At 44.9% G+C, this 18,015-nt stretch overlaps 1 protein-coding gene across 3 annotated transcripts; it reads left to right on the plus strand.

Annotated features, from left to right (window-relative positions):
* The first annotated feature begins 1,144 nt into the window (after nt 1-1,144).
* Nucleotides 1,145-17,813, plus strand: PPIH (peptidylprolyl isomerase H). Of its 3 annotated transcripts, none has more exons than XM_045476926.1 (10): nt 1,146-1,279; nt 1,622-1,686; nt 2,006-2,029; nt 2,300-2,344; nt 2,614-2,656; nt 6,174-6,266; nt 9,847-9,934; nt 10,411-10,451; nt 11,276-11,364; nt 17,615-17,813. In XM_045476926.1, the coding sequence occupies exons 1-9, from the start codon at nt 1,214-1,216 to the stop codon at nt 11,342-11,344; spliced, it is 534 nt and encodes a 177-aa protein (XP_045332882.1). In that variant the 5' UTR covers nt 1,146-1,213; the 3' UTR covers nt 11,345-11,364; nt 17,615-17,813. The 3 variants fall into 3 exon arrangements, with proteins under 3 accessions (XP_045332883.1, XP_045332882.1, XP_045332880.1); XM_045476924.1 differs by having other exon boundaries at nt 17,639-17,813; XM_045476927.1 differs by lacking the exon at nt 11,276-11,364 and having other exon boundaries at nt 1,145-1,279; nt 17,639-17,813.
* Nucleotides 17,814-18,015: the final 202 nt, after the last annotated feature.

Raw genomic sequence — 18,015 nt, forward strand, 5'->3', positions numbered from 1 at the left:
CTCATCAACATTGGATATTACCAATTAAAAAAATTATTTTAAAATAGCATAAAGTATACTGAAGGGGGATTCCTGTTCCTTCTTCCCTTCCTGCCCCTTTCCCTCCTTATTCTCCTCCTCTTCAATTGGAGATAGAGAAGGAGACCAAAGGGAAAGGAAAAGTAACCAAAAATTAAAAAAAGATATAAGTTGAGACATTGAATTTTTACATGTAACCCTTGCTTCCTCAGACCATTGACCTAGAAAGGATGATCAAAGGATATAAGACATAATAGCTATATCAGATACATGCTCTGGCTCCAAACCTTGCCCAAGGTCACCTTCTTTCACCCAATTCATCGAATCTATTTATTGAATTCCTGCTATGGGCTAGTCAATAGTAGGCACTATAGCTCACCTATAGTCTGTCAAAGACAGCCAAATTTGGCATGAGGAAATAAACCAGTGATGCATCTGAAAGAGTGGGCTACTTTAGACTGAGTGCCAGTGTTCCCTTCTGAGTGACATTTGAGCTGAGACCTGAAGTCTAAGGAGCACTTCCTACCTCCATTAAGACCTAGAAGAGTATTAAAGACAGTTAACATTACCAGGTCTCTACAGTATCGATCTCCGTGACCTCGAGGGACAGAAAGGCCTGAGTATCATACCTATCTGGCTCCAGGTATGCGGGGCCAGATAATGTAATATAGGCCCTTGTATGTAAGGAATTGGATTTTATTCTAAACATGGGAAGCCAGGAATGATTTATAAGCAGATTAATTTTAAAAGCTCCAGCTGAAAAAAAAAAAAAAAAAAAAGCTCTAGCTGCTCTGCAGGAATGAATTGTAGGTGACAAAAGCGGAAACTTGTGCCCCAACTGGTGTCCGGACTTAAAAGAAGGGGTACCTATGTCAGGCTGTTCTAAGCGCTGAGGACAAACAGATTCCTGTCTTTGTAGGGCGCACTGACTTATAGGCGGGGGTAAGAAACACCACGTATAGCGGTTTAGAAGTCCTGGCCAAAGCCACTCCTGGCCGAAGCCACCACCGCAACGCCCAGTTTCGTCGAGAGACGCAGAGAGCGCTCCGCAGGGGGGTCGCAGGGCGGGGCTTCCGGGGGCGGGACCCGGCCTAGGTTGGTTGGTTCCGCGCCTGCGCCGGAGAGTAAACTGGCGGAGCGGGGAACAGGTTCACCGGAACCCGGCGCCCCCAACTTCTGCTTCCGGGTCGCAGCCATGGCGGTGGCAAATTCAAGCCCTGTCAATCCTGTGGTGTTCTTTGATGTCAGCATTGGCGGCCAGGTGAGGTCCAGGCAGCCGCCGCGCCCAAGGGACACTGCACGGGGCCAGCCAGGAAGATCTCACCCACCCAGGGAAAGCGGACTCGAGAAGCCAGATAGCATTACTTGGACCAGAACCTACCGACCTGCGGGGCGGGGGCGAGGGAGGGAGAGGAGGAGTCTTTCACATTTGAGCGCCCCTATGGGGGAGGGAATGGGCGCCACGCGAGGATAGACTATGCAGGCGGAGGTGGGAGAGACCAAGCGGCAAGCGGGAGAGAGGGGTCGGACCCTCCTGTTCCCTGCTGGCTGAGTCCTCGGTGGTCTTGGACCGGCCATTCTGACCGTCTCCTGCCGCTTGCAGGAAGTTGGCCGCATGAAGATCGAGCTCTTTGCCGACGTTGTGCCTAAAACGGCCGAAAATTTTAGGTAAGAAGATGATGCTCCAGCTCTGCCAGATTAACCCAAGCAGAAGCTGGACCGGTCTGCGGAATCGTCTGCCTGCCTCTATCCGTCCACTCACTGCCCTTGAGATCTGAGTCCCCTTTGTATCGCTCTGTCTGAATAGTCACCGTTTTTACTGTTCCCATGTCAATATATGTTGTTAGTTTTATGCTTAGTCTGGACGTCGGCTGGCCAGTCGATGGGCTTGCTGGCGCGAATGTTACCCCACCTCCACCTCCCATATTAGGGGCGCTCTCAGCTGTGATGTCATGGTGACTGAATCATTCACTCTTTTCTCTTTCAGACAGTTCTGCACTGGAGAATTCAGGTAAGTCTCAGACGTGGTTGGTTTCTCTGCTTGCTCCTGAAGCGTGTCCTGGGGCTGCAGTGGGGTTTTGGGGGGAACCACCGGCAGGCCTTGGATGATTATTGGTGACAGTAATAGGTAATACCGCCATGGGTCTGTCTTCAGTTTATTTGCCTTCTTTATCTCTGTTCTCCTGACCTTTAGGAGAGTCCCTTGGCTCGAGTGTGTGGTAAACTGGAAAGGCCTATGATTACCTGTCATCATTCCAAGTCTCTTTCTTTTTGGTTATAGAAAAGATGGGGTTCCAATAGGATACAAAGGGAGCACCTTCCACAGGTAAGTCCTTGGCAAGCCATCCCTACAGGCTTTTAGAATTACTTCCTTAAGGGATTAGTCTCTTTAGAGGAAAATAAAACCATAGGATAATTCCTAGATCTTGAGAAGGAATGGTTTTGTGAACTCAAAAGCTTATTTGAAGGCTTATTAAAAGCCAAAGTGATAAACATTTTATTTTTAAATCAATGTTAATCTAAAGTATAATGACTAAATCAATGTTTTTCTAAACCGCAGAGCCTTCTCTCAGGATCCTTAATTCTCTGTTTCAGGGTCATAAAGGATTTCATGATTCAGGGTGGGGATTTTGTTAATGTAAGTACTATTCCTTTGCTATCAAAGACCTATAAGAATATTGTTTTTTGTTATTGCTGCTACTGCTGTTTTTACTTCAGGGCCCAGTCTTAAGGCTTGAAAACAGTAGCCAAGTTTGAAGGACGAGGGGGTGATAGGAATGTCCTTTAGGGTTGCTGGCTACTACTCTTTAACCATTAGATGATAGACATCAGCGTTTTGATTGAGTCACTGACTTCCAAATCTTAGCCTTTTAGGGCCAGAAACTGAACTTCTCCAGCACACCTATAGATGATTCATGAGAGACACAAACTAGTTAGTCACATGAAACTTCGATAGATATCAGATGAATTTTTTTTTTGTTAATTTCTAAATGGCAGTAAGTCCTTTTCCAGTGAGCTAAATTCTTATGCCCCATTTCCCTTCCATTCCTCGTATCACAATGCCTGGAAAGCTGAGTTTGTCATCAGAAACTGATTAGTGGACAAAGAATTAGAGCATCAGAGGTAGATTGTTCTGGAGGGGTATTTCCTCTGTTTTCTAGGAGAGCCTGGTGGAATAGTTCTTCACTGCGAAGCATGTCTTTCTTTTGACTAGACTATCTGTGTCTCTCATACCAAGTCTCATTTCCTTCTTCTGACCTTGGCAGGTGTTGAATAAACCATATCTTTTCTTCTTAAACCTACTTTTGTCCTTGGCCAACCTCTTGTGTGTATGGTCTTTCTTATTTATATCATTTGGTTAGTCATGTTCGGATTTTCTTGGATCTGGAAGACATTCTTTCTCCTTCATAGGTATATTTATTTAACTCTTAGGAGTTTTTTTGTTTTGGTTTTAACTTTTTAAAATGTTTTATTTATTTTTGAGAGAGAAAGAGAGACAGAGTGCAAGCAGGGAGGGGCAGGGAGAGAGGGAGGCACAGAATCTGAAGCAGGCTCCAGGCTCTGAGCTGTTAGCACAGAGCCTGATGCAGGGCTTGAACTCATGCCGTGAGATCCTGACCTGAGCTGAAGTCAATGCTTAACCGACTGAGCCACCTAGGTGTCCCTAATTCTTAGGAGTTTTTGAAGACCTGTCTCTTTCCTATCTAGGGAAGGTTACAAAGGGGCAGATTTTAGGCCAAATCAGGCTTTCAGATATGCTTTGTTTCATGTGTGTGATGTTGTAAAACTGGGAAATTTCACCAGAAAATTCCAGAGTTTTCTCTCTAAAGAAGGGAAAATAGAGGTGCATTAGGCCTGTGTTTCTCACATAGCAACAATTGTTTGGAATCACGTAACTGCTCCCTTTAAATAGCATGTGTCCTTGCCATTTCACCACAGCCACTACCGCCTGCTTTCCTTATTTATGTCACTTGCCTCTGTAGGCATTTAAGTTTGCAATCCCTGGCCATAACTGATGGTAGTAGGGCTTGAGTGACCGTATACTTTTTTGTTAGCTGGTAAGAAGGGCTAAGAATCTATTCTCTGCCTTCTTTTCTTTCTTCCCTAGACTCCTGTGTTGCCATGTTGTCTTAAGAGGGCCAGGACCAACTTCTTGCATCATTGCCAGGCACATCTAGTCGTTTGCTGATAGCTCTAGAATCAGACAGTACAGTTGGTCAGCCAGAGGCTGTGTCAGCAAGAAACAATTGTTCAGAGCCACTCTTAGGAAAGAAAAAATAGAATGAGCAAGAAGCAGAATAAGTAGGTATTGAGACCTTCTAAGGTTGGACCAAGAATATGTGTTTCTTTGTTTTAATAATTTTTTTTCTGATTGCAAAATTGCAAAATTATCTCTCAAGGAATCTCACTTCTCAAGGAATATATTCTTGGCATTTTAGTTTACATTTGCCAGTCTCATCATTGCACGTGTATGTGTGTCAAATGTAATTCTTAACAGACTTAAGATCACGTATATATTTTAATTTTTTATACTTAATAATTGTCTACATTTTCGCTTGTCATTAAGTCATTTTTTATAATAGCTACCTAATATTCCATTATGAGTAGATAAGTTATTTGATCAATCCACTGTGGTAAAAAGATTTAAGTTGCTTTCTATTATTTTCTCTGAAAATTAATTTTGTCATTTTCCCTACTCTGGCTCCTGGAGAGCAACCGATAGTGTAATTATAGAGAACGATGTGGTAACTGATCTGTCCCCCAGGTTTGTTGGGAAATTGGAAACGAACTTGTTTTTCTCTTCCTTCTGTATATATGTACGTATTTATGTGGAGTTAAAGATATAATAGTTCACATTTATATAATTGTGTATCGATTGCAAGGTCTTTTCTCAGACACTGTTTAATTCGATCTCCATGGCAACGCTGTAAAGAGCAGGTGATTTCATCTTTACTTGATAGTTGAGGAAACTGAAGCTCAGCGATGGGAAGTGACTCTCCCAGCTTATAAATGATGGACCTGGAACTCACATACAGGCCTTTCCACCATACAGAGCTTAGTTTTATTGATAATTTTTAGTCAAATAAAGGTTTGATTCTGATTTTGATTCTTCCTTCCTTGGCTTATGTTAATACCCTTTGATAATCTTTTTCCCAATAAGGGCCCTTTGATTCTGCCCTAGGCCGGTGCTTTCCCTCTCTACCATTCACCCAATATTCTTTGGCTGGAAGAGATTGGGTTTTGGCAGGCACCTTCTCATTATTAGCTTTAGACCCCAGGGATTCTGTTTAAGGTACTGCAAATATGGCTGTGGTCAAGTTGCTTTATTACCCTGACATAAGTTGGCTCACTAGAAAAATGAGGAAGATGATAGCGCTTATTCCACATGGTTACTGGAAGAGCAAAGAGATAATGAAAATAAAGCTGGTTTAAGCTAGTTTAAGAAGAAACAGAACTAAGAACTGGGAAGCCACATAGGACCAAGGCAGTCCTTTTCCTCTGTTTCTCTCGTGCTCTCTACACCTGTGTATTGCCTTCTCTTTCTGTTCTCCAGTCCACCTTGCAGAGCATGGTCACTGCTGGCTTCCAGGTTTACATGATACACATTCAACATCAAAGAGAGCATCAGTCCTTCATGATTCCCAGAGAAGGAACTTTAGTTGGCCCTGCATTAGTTAGGCATGCTCTCCTGGATCAATCAACTTTGGTCAAGAGGGTGGTGTCCATACAGACTAGGCTTCCAAGAGCCCATCAACCTGCAGTTTTGGGGAGCAGGGATAGTGGCACTTAAGTGGGTAATTTTATTTGATAACGGGCATGAGAGTCTTTGGGAGTGGCAAGGATTATGTATGGGATCACTATACTATTGTTCCCTACTCTGCCTTGTCTTAACTGAGCTTTCTAGAGGCCCAGCTGTGACCTGTTTTACCCAATCTGTGAGACGCCCCGGCCAGTCTGTGAGCTGCAGGTGCCTGGGACAGGGCCGGCTTTGATTATAAGACAGGGTCAGAGAGGTATGGCTCCCAAAGTGACCTTCAGGAGTAAGAGTGCACCTTCAAAAAGTTGGCTATGGTACAGCAGCATTCCTCCAGGGGACCCAAGGAGGGGGAGCCCAACACTCAACACTTGCTAACACGTCCTTTCTCTCTGTTCAGGGAGATGGTACTGGAGTCGCCAGTATTTACCGGGGGCCATTTGCAGATGAAAATTTTAAACTTAGGCACTCCGCTCCAGGCCTGCTTTCCATGGTAAGTGAGAGCCAGTCAAGGTTTTGGGTTAGATTTGTAGCCAGCGGGTCTGTGGGCGCCCCTTGCGGCACGGTGCCATCTCTTGGGATGGAAGCTCGTTCTTTACTTCTCTCACTTGTCCCAGGACTCAGCTCTGCCACACCTACCTCCTTCCTCAGTCGGCTTTGACTTGGTTGGGCTGGGCCCTCAGCATTGGAAGTTTTGGGGGGGGCGGGCAAAACTGAAACTCTGATGTGTGTTTTCTTACCTCGTTCGAGCGAGGGTGTGCTGCTCAGCCTTCAGCCCTGCCGCTCGGAGTGCAGCCAGCTGTGCTGTCGGGACCTGGCGCCCATGCACTTGGTGCTCCACCCTGGCGTCCCGAGATGACTTCCCATTCATGCTGCTTCCTGGCTGGTCTTCCTCTGGGCTCGCTGACCACTCTCGCTCCCTCGGCCTGGCACCCCTTCCTACTTAGACCCCCCACTCCCACATCTCACTTGCCTTTCTCAGCTCCCTATCTGCCCCACTTAACCCCCTCATCTACCCACTCCTGATCGCTCCCCCTTCTTCTCCGTATTCACTCTGCCCTCATTTTTCCTTACCCATCTCACCTTCCTTCCCTCTCACTCTCCAGTCTCCTCCCTGCCTCCCCTCATCACCCATTTCCCTGGCAGTTTCCCCACACTCTCTCTCCCAGACCCAATATTTACAGGCGCACTTTCTGTCCTTCTTGCCTCCCCTTCTGCTTATCTACACAGGCCTTTATCGACTGAAGGTTTACCGACACCCACTTTGTATCAGGTCAGGGTAGGGTACAAGGATACAGACCTGATCCCTGCCCTTGTGACACTTAACATCTAATGGGGGAATCACACATGCAAAATGACAAGTCCAGTATAGTGTAATTCATGCCACTGTGTATTAAGATGAGGGCACCTTAGGGTATGTAAAAGTACCGTGAGGGCCCACGGAATGAGAGTAATTACTTTGAGGGGTCAGGCACAGCTTCATAGATGGGAGAGCTTTTGAGTTCTGGAAGGAGCTCTATTCCAGATGGCATTTCAAGTTGAGCAAATAGCCTAGGCAAAGCTGTGTGACCATGAAATGGCAGGGTGGCATAGTCAAGGGACCAAAGGTGAGGAAGGTGATGAGAACATAGGATGTGCATGGGGAGGGGGAAGGGCCAGTAAAGACCACTGAAGAGACTGGTGGGTCTAGCTCCTAAAGGGCTTTAAATGCCAGAATAAGGATGAAGTGTGTGGACTTGAGTTCACAGGTTATGGAGAGGTGTACGCTTTTTTGAGCAGGGTTGATCAACTTTGTGATTTAGAATGAAGACCCTGGCTGCAGTGTGAGTGGCAGATGGGAATGGAGAGCTGGGGGCAGAGAAGCCAGGAAGGAGGCTGCCATGAGAACTGGGCAACACTAAGCCTAGCAAACAGTGTGCAAGTCCCTTTTTTCAGACAGCCAGGCCAGGCAAGTGCAGGTTAATGCTGCAGGAGTAGTTTAGGTGGGCTTGGATCTTTGCCAGGAGGACTAGAACCCTCTAGGTGCATGCCACCTGTTAGCATCTATGGAGGACTCAGAAAACTGGAAGGAAACATTGGTCTCTACTCCCTTCAGGCTGACACTGGTGAAGTTATGCTGTCCTTTCACATATTGTGTAATGTCCTTGTTTTTGTTTCCATCCTCTAAATCATGAGTTCCTCAAGGGCAGGGACAGGGCCTCATTGATCTCCAAGCCTTACGACCTGATACTGAAAGGTGCTGAGTAGATACCAATAAACATGAATGACTGAAAGATAATCAGAATGATGGCTACCATTTATTGGACAGTTACTCAACAAGCACCTTATTTGCATTAATTTGTTTTAATCCTCTCAACATCCCTTTGAAATGGGTACAAATGAGGATACCGAAGCACAGGGAGGTTATGTGACTAATCTGAGGTCACACGTTCAGTGGTGGAACTGGGATTCCAGCTAGGTCATCACCTGGCTCCAGAGCTTCTTCTCAAAAGTAGTAAGCCATGCTGCCTAAAAGAATGAATAAACAAGTGGCTAAGGGCAGAGCGTGTCCCCTGAGCTATAAAAACATATGGGACTGTTTTCCTGCCTGTTTGCTAATAAATATTTATACAGCAAGCAGCTACTTAGGTAGATTGATTGGTGGAAAGCTTGATTGAAAGGAAAGAACTGGGAGTCTGGGAAGTCTAGCCCTTGTTCCACAGCGCCCTCCTGCTGCTGCTGACTCAGGCACCCTCAGCCGACTGAGCCACTCAGGCAGCGCTCACATGGGGAATTTCTAAGTATAACATAAAATCCCCAATGAGATGTACCCCTGGACAGTGTCTTTAATGTATTTCATACACATTTTTATTCTTGCACGGTTGAACACAGAATCAACCAATTTAAATCCATTAAGCATCCAATTACTGCTAGTGACCTATCTAATAATTTCCAGTGCTGCTGTAGTCATATTAATTTTAGGAGACCTATGCTGTTAATAGTACTTTCAGGGGCGCCTGGGTGGCACAGTCGGTTAAGTGTCCAACTTCAGCCAGGTCACGATCTCGCGGTCCGTGAGTTTGAGCCCCGCGTCGGGCTCTGGGCTGATGGCTCAGAGCCTGGAGCCTGTTTCCGATTCTGTGTCTCCCTCTCTCTCTACCCCTCCCCCGTTCATGCTCTGTCTCTCTCTGTCCCAAAAATAAATAAACGTTGAAAAAAAAAAAAAATTAAAAATAGTACTTTCAGTTTCCCATTTTCCACTCCTTTTTTCCAAAATAAGGGAAGTATGCAATAAAATGTGCACAGAGTTAGTAGGGCAGTGCTTTTAAAAGGTAACTTGGATTTGTTAATGTACAGAAATCTGAATTTAGCATATTAAAGGCAGTTTAGTAGTATCAACATGTAAAGTATGAAAGTACACTTCCTATGAAAGTTAAATTTCGCTTTACAAAGTATTACTTTGCATTGTAATACTTGCCTGTTCTTTTACAGTGCATTTTGAAATGTAAAGATATAGAAAGAGTTTCAGGGGAGGAGACTCTCAGATTCTCAATTAAAAAAATACTTCTTCCTGTAAAATTCAATAATAAAAGATTTGGGTGTAGCTGTAAAAAGCAAACATCATTGATTACATGTAGTCTTTTTTTCCTAGCACAGCACTAGTGTAGCAACTTCTCGCACCTTCTTAAACTTCTTTATTACCATTGTTATGATGCAATACAAAGCTATTCAGTTTATGGCATAGGCAACAGGCTTTTTCTCACTGGTATCTAATTTATAACTGTAATCCAGTTCTAACCAGTATTGGATTAAATACAGCAAATTGGGCCCCATGAACAATTGTTCCTTTAATAAAAATTCACACTGCAGGGGAATTGTACATTTATTCAAGAATCTGGCTCCTTGACGGCAGATATTGTGTATCCTATTTATCTCGGTATCCTTGGATCCTAGCTCAGGAACTGGCTTATAGTAGATATTCAGTAAGGTTTGCTGAAAGAAAGGAATCAGGGCTATAGGCTTTTTGGGGGAATCTCACCCTTCGGCTAGCATGGCCAGGAAAACTCACTGAAGGTATATTTGGTTTCTGTCAGGCAAACAGTGGTCCCAGTACAAATGGCTGCCAGTTCTTCATCACCTGCTCTAAATGTGATTGGCTGGATGGGAAGCACGTAGTATTTGGTGAGTCCTATTCCTGTCCTGGAGTCCAGGCCCCATTCACCCAGAGTGGGACGTCCAAAGGAGCCAGCCCCCAGACTCCAGTACCGAGAGTGCCCACCTGGTGTAACTGCTCTGGCAGTAGCAGGGAAGGCGGAAGTGATGGGAGGTGGAGAGAGCTAGAGGGAAGAGCAGAGGGCTGTGTGGTGTCGAATGCAACCACTTGGGTGATACGTATGTCTGGGGTGGACCCGGATGGTATCACTTAAGAAATGTCCTACAGAGGCAGCGTGGTACAGTGGGGCTTTGCAATCGCTCAGACCTAGTACTCTGCTCCTTATGAACTGTCATCTTGGGCAAATCATTTCACTTCCATCAAGTCCCAATTTTCAGATGGTCGTATGAAGATCAAATGAGATGATAGATAAGAGTGGACATTGCAAGCTGGAAAATACTCTGCAAATGAGAGTAATAAAGTCCAGCTCGTACTCTTCCCACAGGAAAAATCATTGATGGACTTCTAGTGATGCGAAAGATTGAGGTGAGTCCTATTTTGATTTCCTCTCTCGCCCATTCTGATCCCGTAGCACCTGACTAGTGTGGAGGGGCTGGAGAGCCAGGAGATGGCTCCAGTATGTTAGGTCCAGTGTTTACTGCCTCTAGTTGCATGGGCTTCCTCAGGAAGGGGGAGGGAGTACAGGAGTAAAGGACCCCCCCCTGTTATCTTGGCCTGTAAGTTTGCCTCTAGTGCACACTGAGGTTCGGCCTCTGGTGGCCCCTTCACCTACTTGATAAAGTCCTACTCAGCACTGAATTCAAGATCCTTCATGACCTGGTCCCCGCTGTCTCTCCAACAGCCTCTTCTGCCACTGCTGCCTCCATGTTCTAGTCACGTTAGGCCACTAGCTCTTCTCTAAATATGCCATACACATTCCTGCCTCTTGTTGCTTTCTGCCCCCGAACGTTTGCTCATGCTCTTTCTGCCACTGGAATGCTCTTTTTCTTTCTTTTCCTCCTGGTGGGATCCCATTCGTCCTTCTAGGCCCAGCTTGAATGTCCTCTCTTGTGTGAATCCTTCCCTAACCTGTTTAAGCAGCACTTTAGTTGCTTCCTCTGCCCTGTTGTATAAACTCCCTCTTATAACTTATTACACTGTTATATGTCATAGGTTTGCTATTTTTTTTAAATGTTGTACATTTTCTTTTTGATCTGGATTATCTATACCCTTCTGCTAGGGCATGCACGGACTGTTACCATTTCAGTCTCTGAGTCCTCGGTCCTTAGTACAGGGGCTGGCAGGCGTCAGTAAATGTTTGGTGAGTGCATGTGTAAGTCGATGAATCTCCACCATGCTTTCTCTCCTAGAATGTGCCCACAGGCCCCAACAATAAGCCCAAGCTACCTGTGGTGATCTCACAGTGTGGGGAGATGTAGTCCAGAGCGAGACTGATCAGGTACGTGTGTCTTTCTCCTCCTGGTTAGGAGTCCCTAGTGAAGTCAGCACCGTCTAGGGGAAAGAACTTTAGACTTGAAAACTTAGGGATTGAGCCCATTTCCTCTCTCTGTGACCTTAGGGAAATCCCTTCCCTTCTCTGAGCCTGTTTCCTCATCTGTCAAATGGAGATAATGTCTATCTCTTAGGCTCATTGTAAGGATCTAAAGAGAAGGGGTTATTAGGGCATTTTCCTCCTACCACTTTGCGGTTTACAAAGTATCAACCTGAAAAACAGTAAATAAATAAACATTAAAAAAGTTAGGGGCACCCGGGTGGCTCAGTCGGTCAGGCATCCGACTTCGGCTCGGGTCATGATCACAAGGCTTGTGAGTTCAAGCCCCATGTCAGGCTGTGCTGAGAACTCAGAGCCTGGAGTCTGCTTCGGATTCTGTGTCTCCCTCTCTCGCTGTGCCCTTCCCTCATTCATGCTGTGTCTCTCTTTCTCTCAAGAATAAATAAAACATTAAAAAAATAATAATAATAAAAATAAAATTAAAAATGGGCACCTGGGTGGCTTAGCCGGTTAAGCGTCCAACTCTTGATTTTGGTTCAGGTCATGATCTCACACTTCGTGAGTGTGGAACCTGCTTGGGGTTCTCTTTCTCTGCTTCTCTCCTGCTCGCTCACTCTCTCTAAATAAACTTAAAAAAAGAAAACCTGACAATATACTATCTTTGTAGCATATAGGTTTTTTTACCCTTCTCTTAGGATTTGAATAGTTACAAATTCTGAGTCTTTGTTCTTTATTTTATATGTTGTGACTCTTTTGTCCAGAATGTATTTTAAGCAAAAAACTAACATTGTGTTGCTTATCTTAACTTTGGTGATCTTCCTTGTTAAACAGAAGTTCTAAATTTTGATGGGGTCAAAATTATCAGTCTTTTATGGCTTTTGTGGTTGTGTCTTATTTAAGAAGGTCCTTAGTATCTCAAATCATAATGTCTTTTGTATTTTTTCTAATATTTCTATGATTTTATTTATATAGTTAAATTATCTAGAATTTATTTTTCTTTTCTCTGCCTTTTTTTTTTTCTGAATGGAGATGTAGTCAAATGTCAGACCATCTTAATGACTGTACATACCTCTTTATGTGACTTAATTTGTGTTCATAGCATCTGGCACTTGCAGGCATTTATTAAAAATTTACTACATGAGTTAATAGGGAGAATGTCAGGCATTTTAGGCAGGGAACTGGTGTTAGCAAATGCTGGCAGGGGTGCACAAGTGTGTGCTAGAAGCTGCACGTGGTCCTCTCTCTTGTCCAGCCAGATGGTCCCTTCTCAGGCACAGTCAACACCCTGAGCTGTCTCTCCTATCAGTACTAGAGGTCCCTAGCTCTCAACCTGGTGTCCCCCTTCAGTAGTGGCTGGCATTTCCCTCCTAATCCCACTTATTTCTTTGCTGAACCTTAGTTAAGCTACCAGGTCCTTTTCCTTTTAAGGATTGACCACTGATCACTACTGGAGGACAGAGATGAAAAGAATAAAGTTTAGGGGTGCCTGGGTGGCTCAGTCGGTTAAGTGTCTGACTTCAGCTCAGGTCATGATCTCACAGTCTGTGAGTTCAAGCCTCGCATTGGGCTCTGTGCTGACAGCTCAGAGCCTGGAGCCTGCTTCAGATTCTGTGTCTCCCTCCCTCTCTCTCTCTCTCTCTCTGCCCCTCCCCTGCTCATGCTCATCCCTGTCTGTCTCAAAAATAAATAAAACGGGGCGCCTGGGTGGCGCAGTCGGTTAGGCGTCCGACTTCAGCCAGGTCACGATCTCGCGGTCCGTGAGTTCGAGCCCCGCGTCGGGCTCTGGGCTGATGGCTCAGAGCCTGGAGCCTGTTTCCGATTCTGTGTGTCTCCCTCTCTCTCTGCCCCTCCCCCGTTCATGCTCTGTCTCTCTCTGTCCCAAAAATAAATAAACGTTGAAAAAAAAAAAATTAAAAATAAATAAAACATTAAAAAAAAAAAAAAAGAATAAAGTTTAGAAATTTTTTGTTTGGGGCCTTTTTTCTGTGTTTTTCTGAGTCCCTTACAGAAAGTTAGTGGCAGTCCTTGTTGGGGGTTTGATTTCTGAGGGTGGTGCTCACAACCCTCCCCTCCTCATCCCTTAATAACAAAGGGCATGTAAACCTTTGCCCCCATGGAAGCCTCTCTTCCCAGCCTGCAACCCAAGCAGAACAGATCCCACAGGGGCCATTTGATGTTCCAGAGGCTTCTAGACCAGAACTGTCCAATAGAAAGTCCTCTCTGTGGTGGTGGAAATGTTCTGTGTTTGTGCTGTCCATCATGCAGCTTCCAGCCACATGTGACAGTTGAGCACTTGAAATGTGGCTGACGTGACTGAAGGGCTGAATTTTTTATTTTATTTAATTTTAATTAAATTTAAATATAGTACCTCCAATTCAGTCTCCTACCTCTGACTTGCTCAGGATTGAATCTTTCATAGCTAATACTTAGGGGCAATATAATAATAGCAGTTATCATTTATTACATCTTCTATCATTTATTTATTCTTCTTGTGCTCAGATATTGAGCTAAGAACTTGAATGATCTCATTTAACTTTACCAAAAATCTTTATCATGAGTTTTAAGGTGTTAGGGAATCTAGGTGCTTTGGGTTTCTAAGTAACGTGATGTGGGAGAAAGTAAGGAAAAGTAGAGATTAAATTCCCCAGGGAGTATGGGAGTATCATCCCATTATTTACCTTCCTAGCTGTTAAAGTTATAAGCATCTCTAATTCCCATGGGAGTGTTTCAGCTCTCCCAGGTTGTTTGGGCAGGATAATGGTTGACAGCCAATACAGAGGCTGTTTTCAAGCCCTGTTGAACAGTACTTCTCAAACTTTACTGAACTTACAAATCACCAGGAGATCTTGTTAAAATGCTGGTTCTGGTTCAGTGGGTCTAGATGGGGCCAGAGATTTTGCATTTCTAACTAGCACTTGGGAGATGCTGATGCTGACTTTGAGTGGCAAGGCAATAGTGGAATAACAGAGCCTGCTTTCTCATTGAGAAGCCACCATATTCCAGTCAGAAAAGACCCAGGAGATCCTCTCTTGGTGGCCCTGGTCCAGCAGGAATCTACTGCCTTCAAATCAAAGTATCACCTAATCATGCATGTGGGGCCTTGTGCCTAGGCACTGGAAATAAAAGAAGATGGGATGGAGATAGAAGACAGGTACAGTGATTTAATCAGCAGTACTTCCCTAGGAAGCACTTCCTTCTAGAACTTCTGTGTTTTGCCTTAGGGTCCTGACTTTGGTTTTGGTGAGGATGAAGTTTCTGTACAACTCTAGATGTAGAAACCATGGTTTTTTTTTAGTCTCCATGGGTCCTGTGAAAGCTTTTTGTGAGGAATTTGGTTAGGTATACATAAGTGAACCTTGGCCCTCAGGGTTCGCCTGCTCTAGTCTGAACTGGGTTCTTTGCTACTTACAACCACTTCAGGGCTGGTGGAACCTCTGTTTTGAAAGCCAGAGCGTCTCTTGGAATAGAGAGTGGCTGTGGGCTCTGGCAGCCCAGCTAGTCTGAATTGTTGCCCTTCCAGTTATCCACAAGTCTGGGGCCTGTAGCAAGGTGTAGATAGCTTTCTTCTGTCGTTGTTTCCCAAATTTCCCTAAGAATCCAATCACTCGGGGGCATTTGTTAAACCTACTAATTCCCAGATCCCTCCCCTGGAGAGTTTGAGTGAGTGAGTTTGAGTTAGAATCCTGGATGCTGTGTTTGTAACAAGCACCTCAGATGCTTCTTATCAGAGAAATGTGGGTAACACTGCTTTAGGTAGTCCTGTGATGAATATCTTTTAGCATTTGCATCTTAGAAAGAATACATAATTAGCGCAACACATAATTTTACAGTTATTATAACTTACAGTAAGGCATTATTAAAGTTGTGATTATGTTAAAAATTAATTGTACTTGTGGATGATGGTTATGAGGACACTGGTGACGGTGCTGTTGGAATTACTGAGCTTTAGGACACACTGTCCCCCAGCTCCTGGGATTACCTGTCGATGTGATGTGTTACTGTAGAGGAAGGTTATGAAAGACATGTTGGTGGCACACGGACCGGTCTTTCATTCCTTCCACGACTAAGCACTACTTAATTGAGATGGGTCCCATGCTGCGTATGAGGCTGCAAATATGAAAAGCCCAGTTCCTGTCTTCAGGGAACTCACAGTCTCTTGAGGAAACTGACACTTACAGTAGAGTAAAGCACCGGACTGGAAAAAGTCAGGGAAGCCAGAATGCCTGTGTCTGCCTGGAGTGGTTTGGGAAGACTACAGAAGAGACGATGCTTTGGCTGAGTACAGGAAAGAAGAGAATGTCTCGGGTGGCTAAAATGGGAAGGCATTCCAGGCAGAGGGAACAGCACGGGCAAAGTGTAAGGGACACTGCTAATAATTCCATATGGCCAAAGCAGGAAGGTATGAAAGAAAAGCAAAGGGTAAGAGGTAAGGCAGGTGGAGGCCAGGGCCACTCGTGAGAACCAGTGCAGTCTGAGACATTCATATGTTATCCTGAGGTAGGTTTTAGACAGTATGTGCCTTTTTCCCCCGGGGGTGAGAGTCTTTTGTACTCCCCAGATTCTCAAAAGGGAGCCTGGCCCTCCAAAAAGAACGAGGCCAAGAGGAGTCACTGGAGGATTTTGAGCAGGAAAGCTTGGGGACTGGACTTCCTTATTCTGAAGATGATTCTGGCAGCCATGTGGAGGGTAAGCTGAGGCCAGGGAGGTGTCCACTGCAGCAGTCCAGGCCAGAGAACAGGTTCCACATGAAAATACGGGTCTAGGGAGCTCTAGAGATTTGGCAGCAAATATTTGCATGCCTGCTGGGTTTGTGACACTGTTTGTTCCCTGCCCTGAAAGACAGACGCCCTGCCAGCTAAAAAAGGGAGGGGAGGGGAAAATGGCTGTATTCCAGTTCGATCCAGTACAAAGGCAGAGCTCCCAGCCTCGTAATCAGGTCTCACACATTGAGGTACACCACATCAGCAAAATACTACATGGCCTTAAAGGTAGATGTGTATGTGTTGGCAGATTTCTAGGGTACATTAAGTGACAAAGTCAAGATTTAGTACATTTGAGTAACTTTCAGAAATTACTGTTGTGACATATAGCCAACTGTTAGTAATGGTTACTTCTGCAATGTAGAGATAGCAGAGTCCTTTCTTCCCATTGCTCCTACTGTTGTGTATATGCTTGAAATTTCTGTATTGAGCATGTATCTTATAAGAGAAATATATACTGTATATGCATAGTTTTAACAAATCCTCCTTCCTCTCAGCTGCTCCGAGGAGCATGTGGCTGATATCAGTGGGTCAGTCACTCCCTGGTTACTCCATCTCCTCCCAGGTCTAGGCCCAGGCAACGGCGCCTTCCTCGGTGCTCCCACAGCACTTGATTCATCTCTCTACACAGCATTTAATGCAGCATATCACAAATGTGTTCACTTGGTTTTCTCTAGACAGAACTCCTTGAGGCAGAGACCATGCTGACTGACAAACACAGTGCCTGGTCTACAATACAGCTTAGATCCTGGAGCACCATGGAACTTACAAAGCACATCTATGCAGTTTTGTACATTCTGCTTGGGGGCCCAGGGTTAAACTTCTGTCTGAGCCTGCAGTATGACACCAGGACTCACTGTCCCCTGGAGGAAAAGGGGTGTGGCTATGTTTAGGGAGAGGGAGACCATAGTTTCTGAGTGTACTCATTCTGTTCTTTTAGTAAAGCTAACTCCAAGGCCATAAACAGGGTGTGACTTTACTTTCTCTATAACCCTGGGACCAAAACCTGCAAGGAGGAAGGATTTCTCTTTGTTCTAGAGTTCCACAGAGAGCCGTCAAGGTCTGGCAAAAAGTATACAGACTTTGGAGCCAAGTAGACCAGGAAGCCCCATCACTGTCAAACCATTAAACCCCTTGGGACTCTAGTTTTCTCCTTTACTTAACTATAGGCGATATATACTGCACAGAGGTTCTGAAGGGTAAATAAATGCGATGATATGTGTGGCCATAAATGTTAGTTTCTTTCTTCTTGGTTCTTATGTAATATACCTCTCAACTTTACCCTGGGGAACCAAAGGTCTGACCTAGGGCAAGAGACCAGTTCTGCTCTTTTGGGAAAAGAAGATTAGGAGTGTAGAGAAGAGCCGGGGGTGTTGTCTCTCATGAAAGTCCCCTTCCAGTGCCTCTGAGCTGCTTATCTTTTCCATCCCTAACAGACTTCCATGTCTCTGCCATTGTAGGCCTTCCCTTGCTCTGGGTGACGCTCTTGAGTAAAATAATCTGGATTGGCCCCTGTGTTTGCTTCCCTGCCTGCTGCTGCCCTTTTTGATCGAGACCTTGGAAGTGTCACAGATTCAGAACCCAAGATTTTCTGCTTAAGTTTTCAACTGTAAATAAAGTGGTTTGTTTGTTTTTTTGTTTTGTTTTGTTTTTGTACACGTGTTGTTTTTAAATGGTTGTAATAACAGACTGTCTCCTCACGCTTTAGCTTCAGCTGGGAAGACTGGCCCTTGCCAGGGCTAGCGGGGACCAGACCCCAACTGTGGCTGTGACTAGGTGACGCCTCAGACCTGCAGGCAGTTGTAGCAGTCCCCCCTCAGGCTCCAGCTGCTGGGCA

Source organism: Leopardus geoffroyi, chromosome C1, assembly GCF_018350155.1.
Source record: "Leopardus geoffroyi isolate Oge1 chromosome C1, O.geoffroyi_Oge1_pat1.0, whole genome shotgun sequence".
NCBI classification, from domain to species: Eukaryota; Metazoa; Chordata; class Mammalia; order Carnivora; family Felidae; genus Leopardus; species Leopardus geoffroyi.

Excerpts from the sequence above, each read along its gene's own strand:
- PPIH (XM_045476926.1), top strand. The coding sequence starts at position 1,214 with ATGGCGGTGGCAAATTCAAGCCCTGTCAATCCTGTGGTGTTCTTTGAT. Across the intron at positions 2,657-6,173 it reads AGGGTGGGGATTTTGTTAAT|GGAGATGGTACTGGAGTCGC; the intron begins GTAAGTACTATT and ends CTCTCTGTTCAG. Across the intron at positions 10,452-11,275 it reads TAGTGATGCGAAAGATTGAG|AATGTGCCCACAGGCCCCAA; the intron begins GTGAGTCCTATT and ends TTTCTCTCCTAG.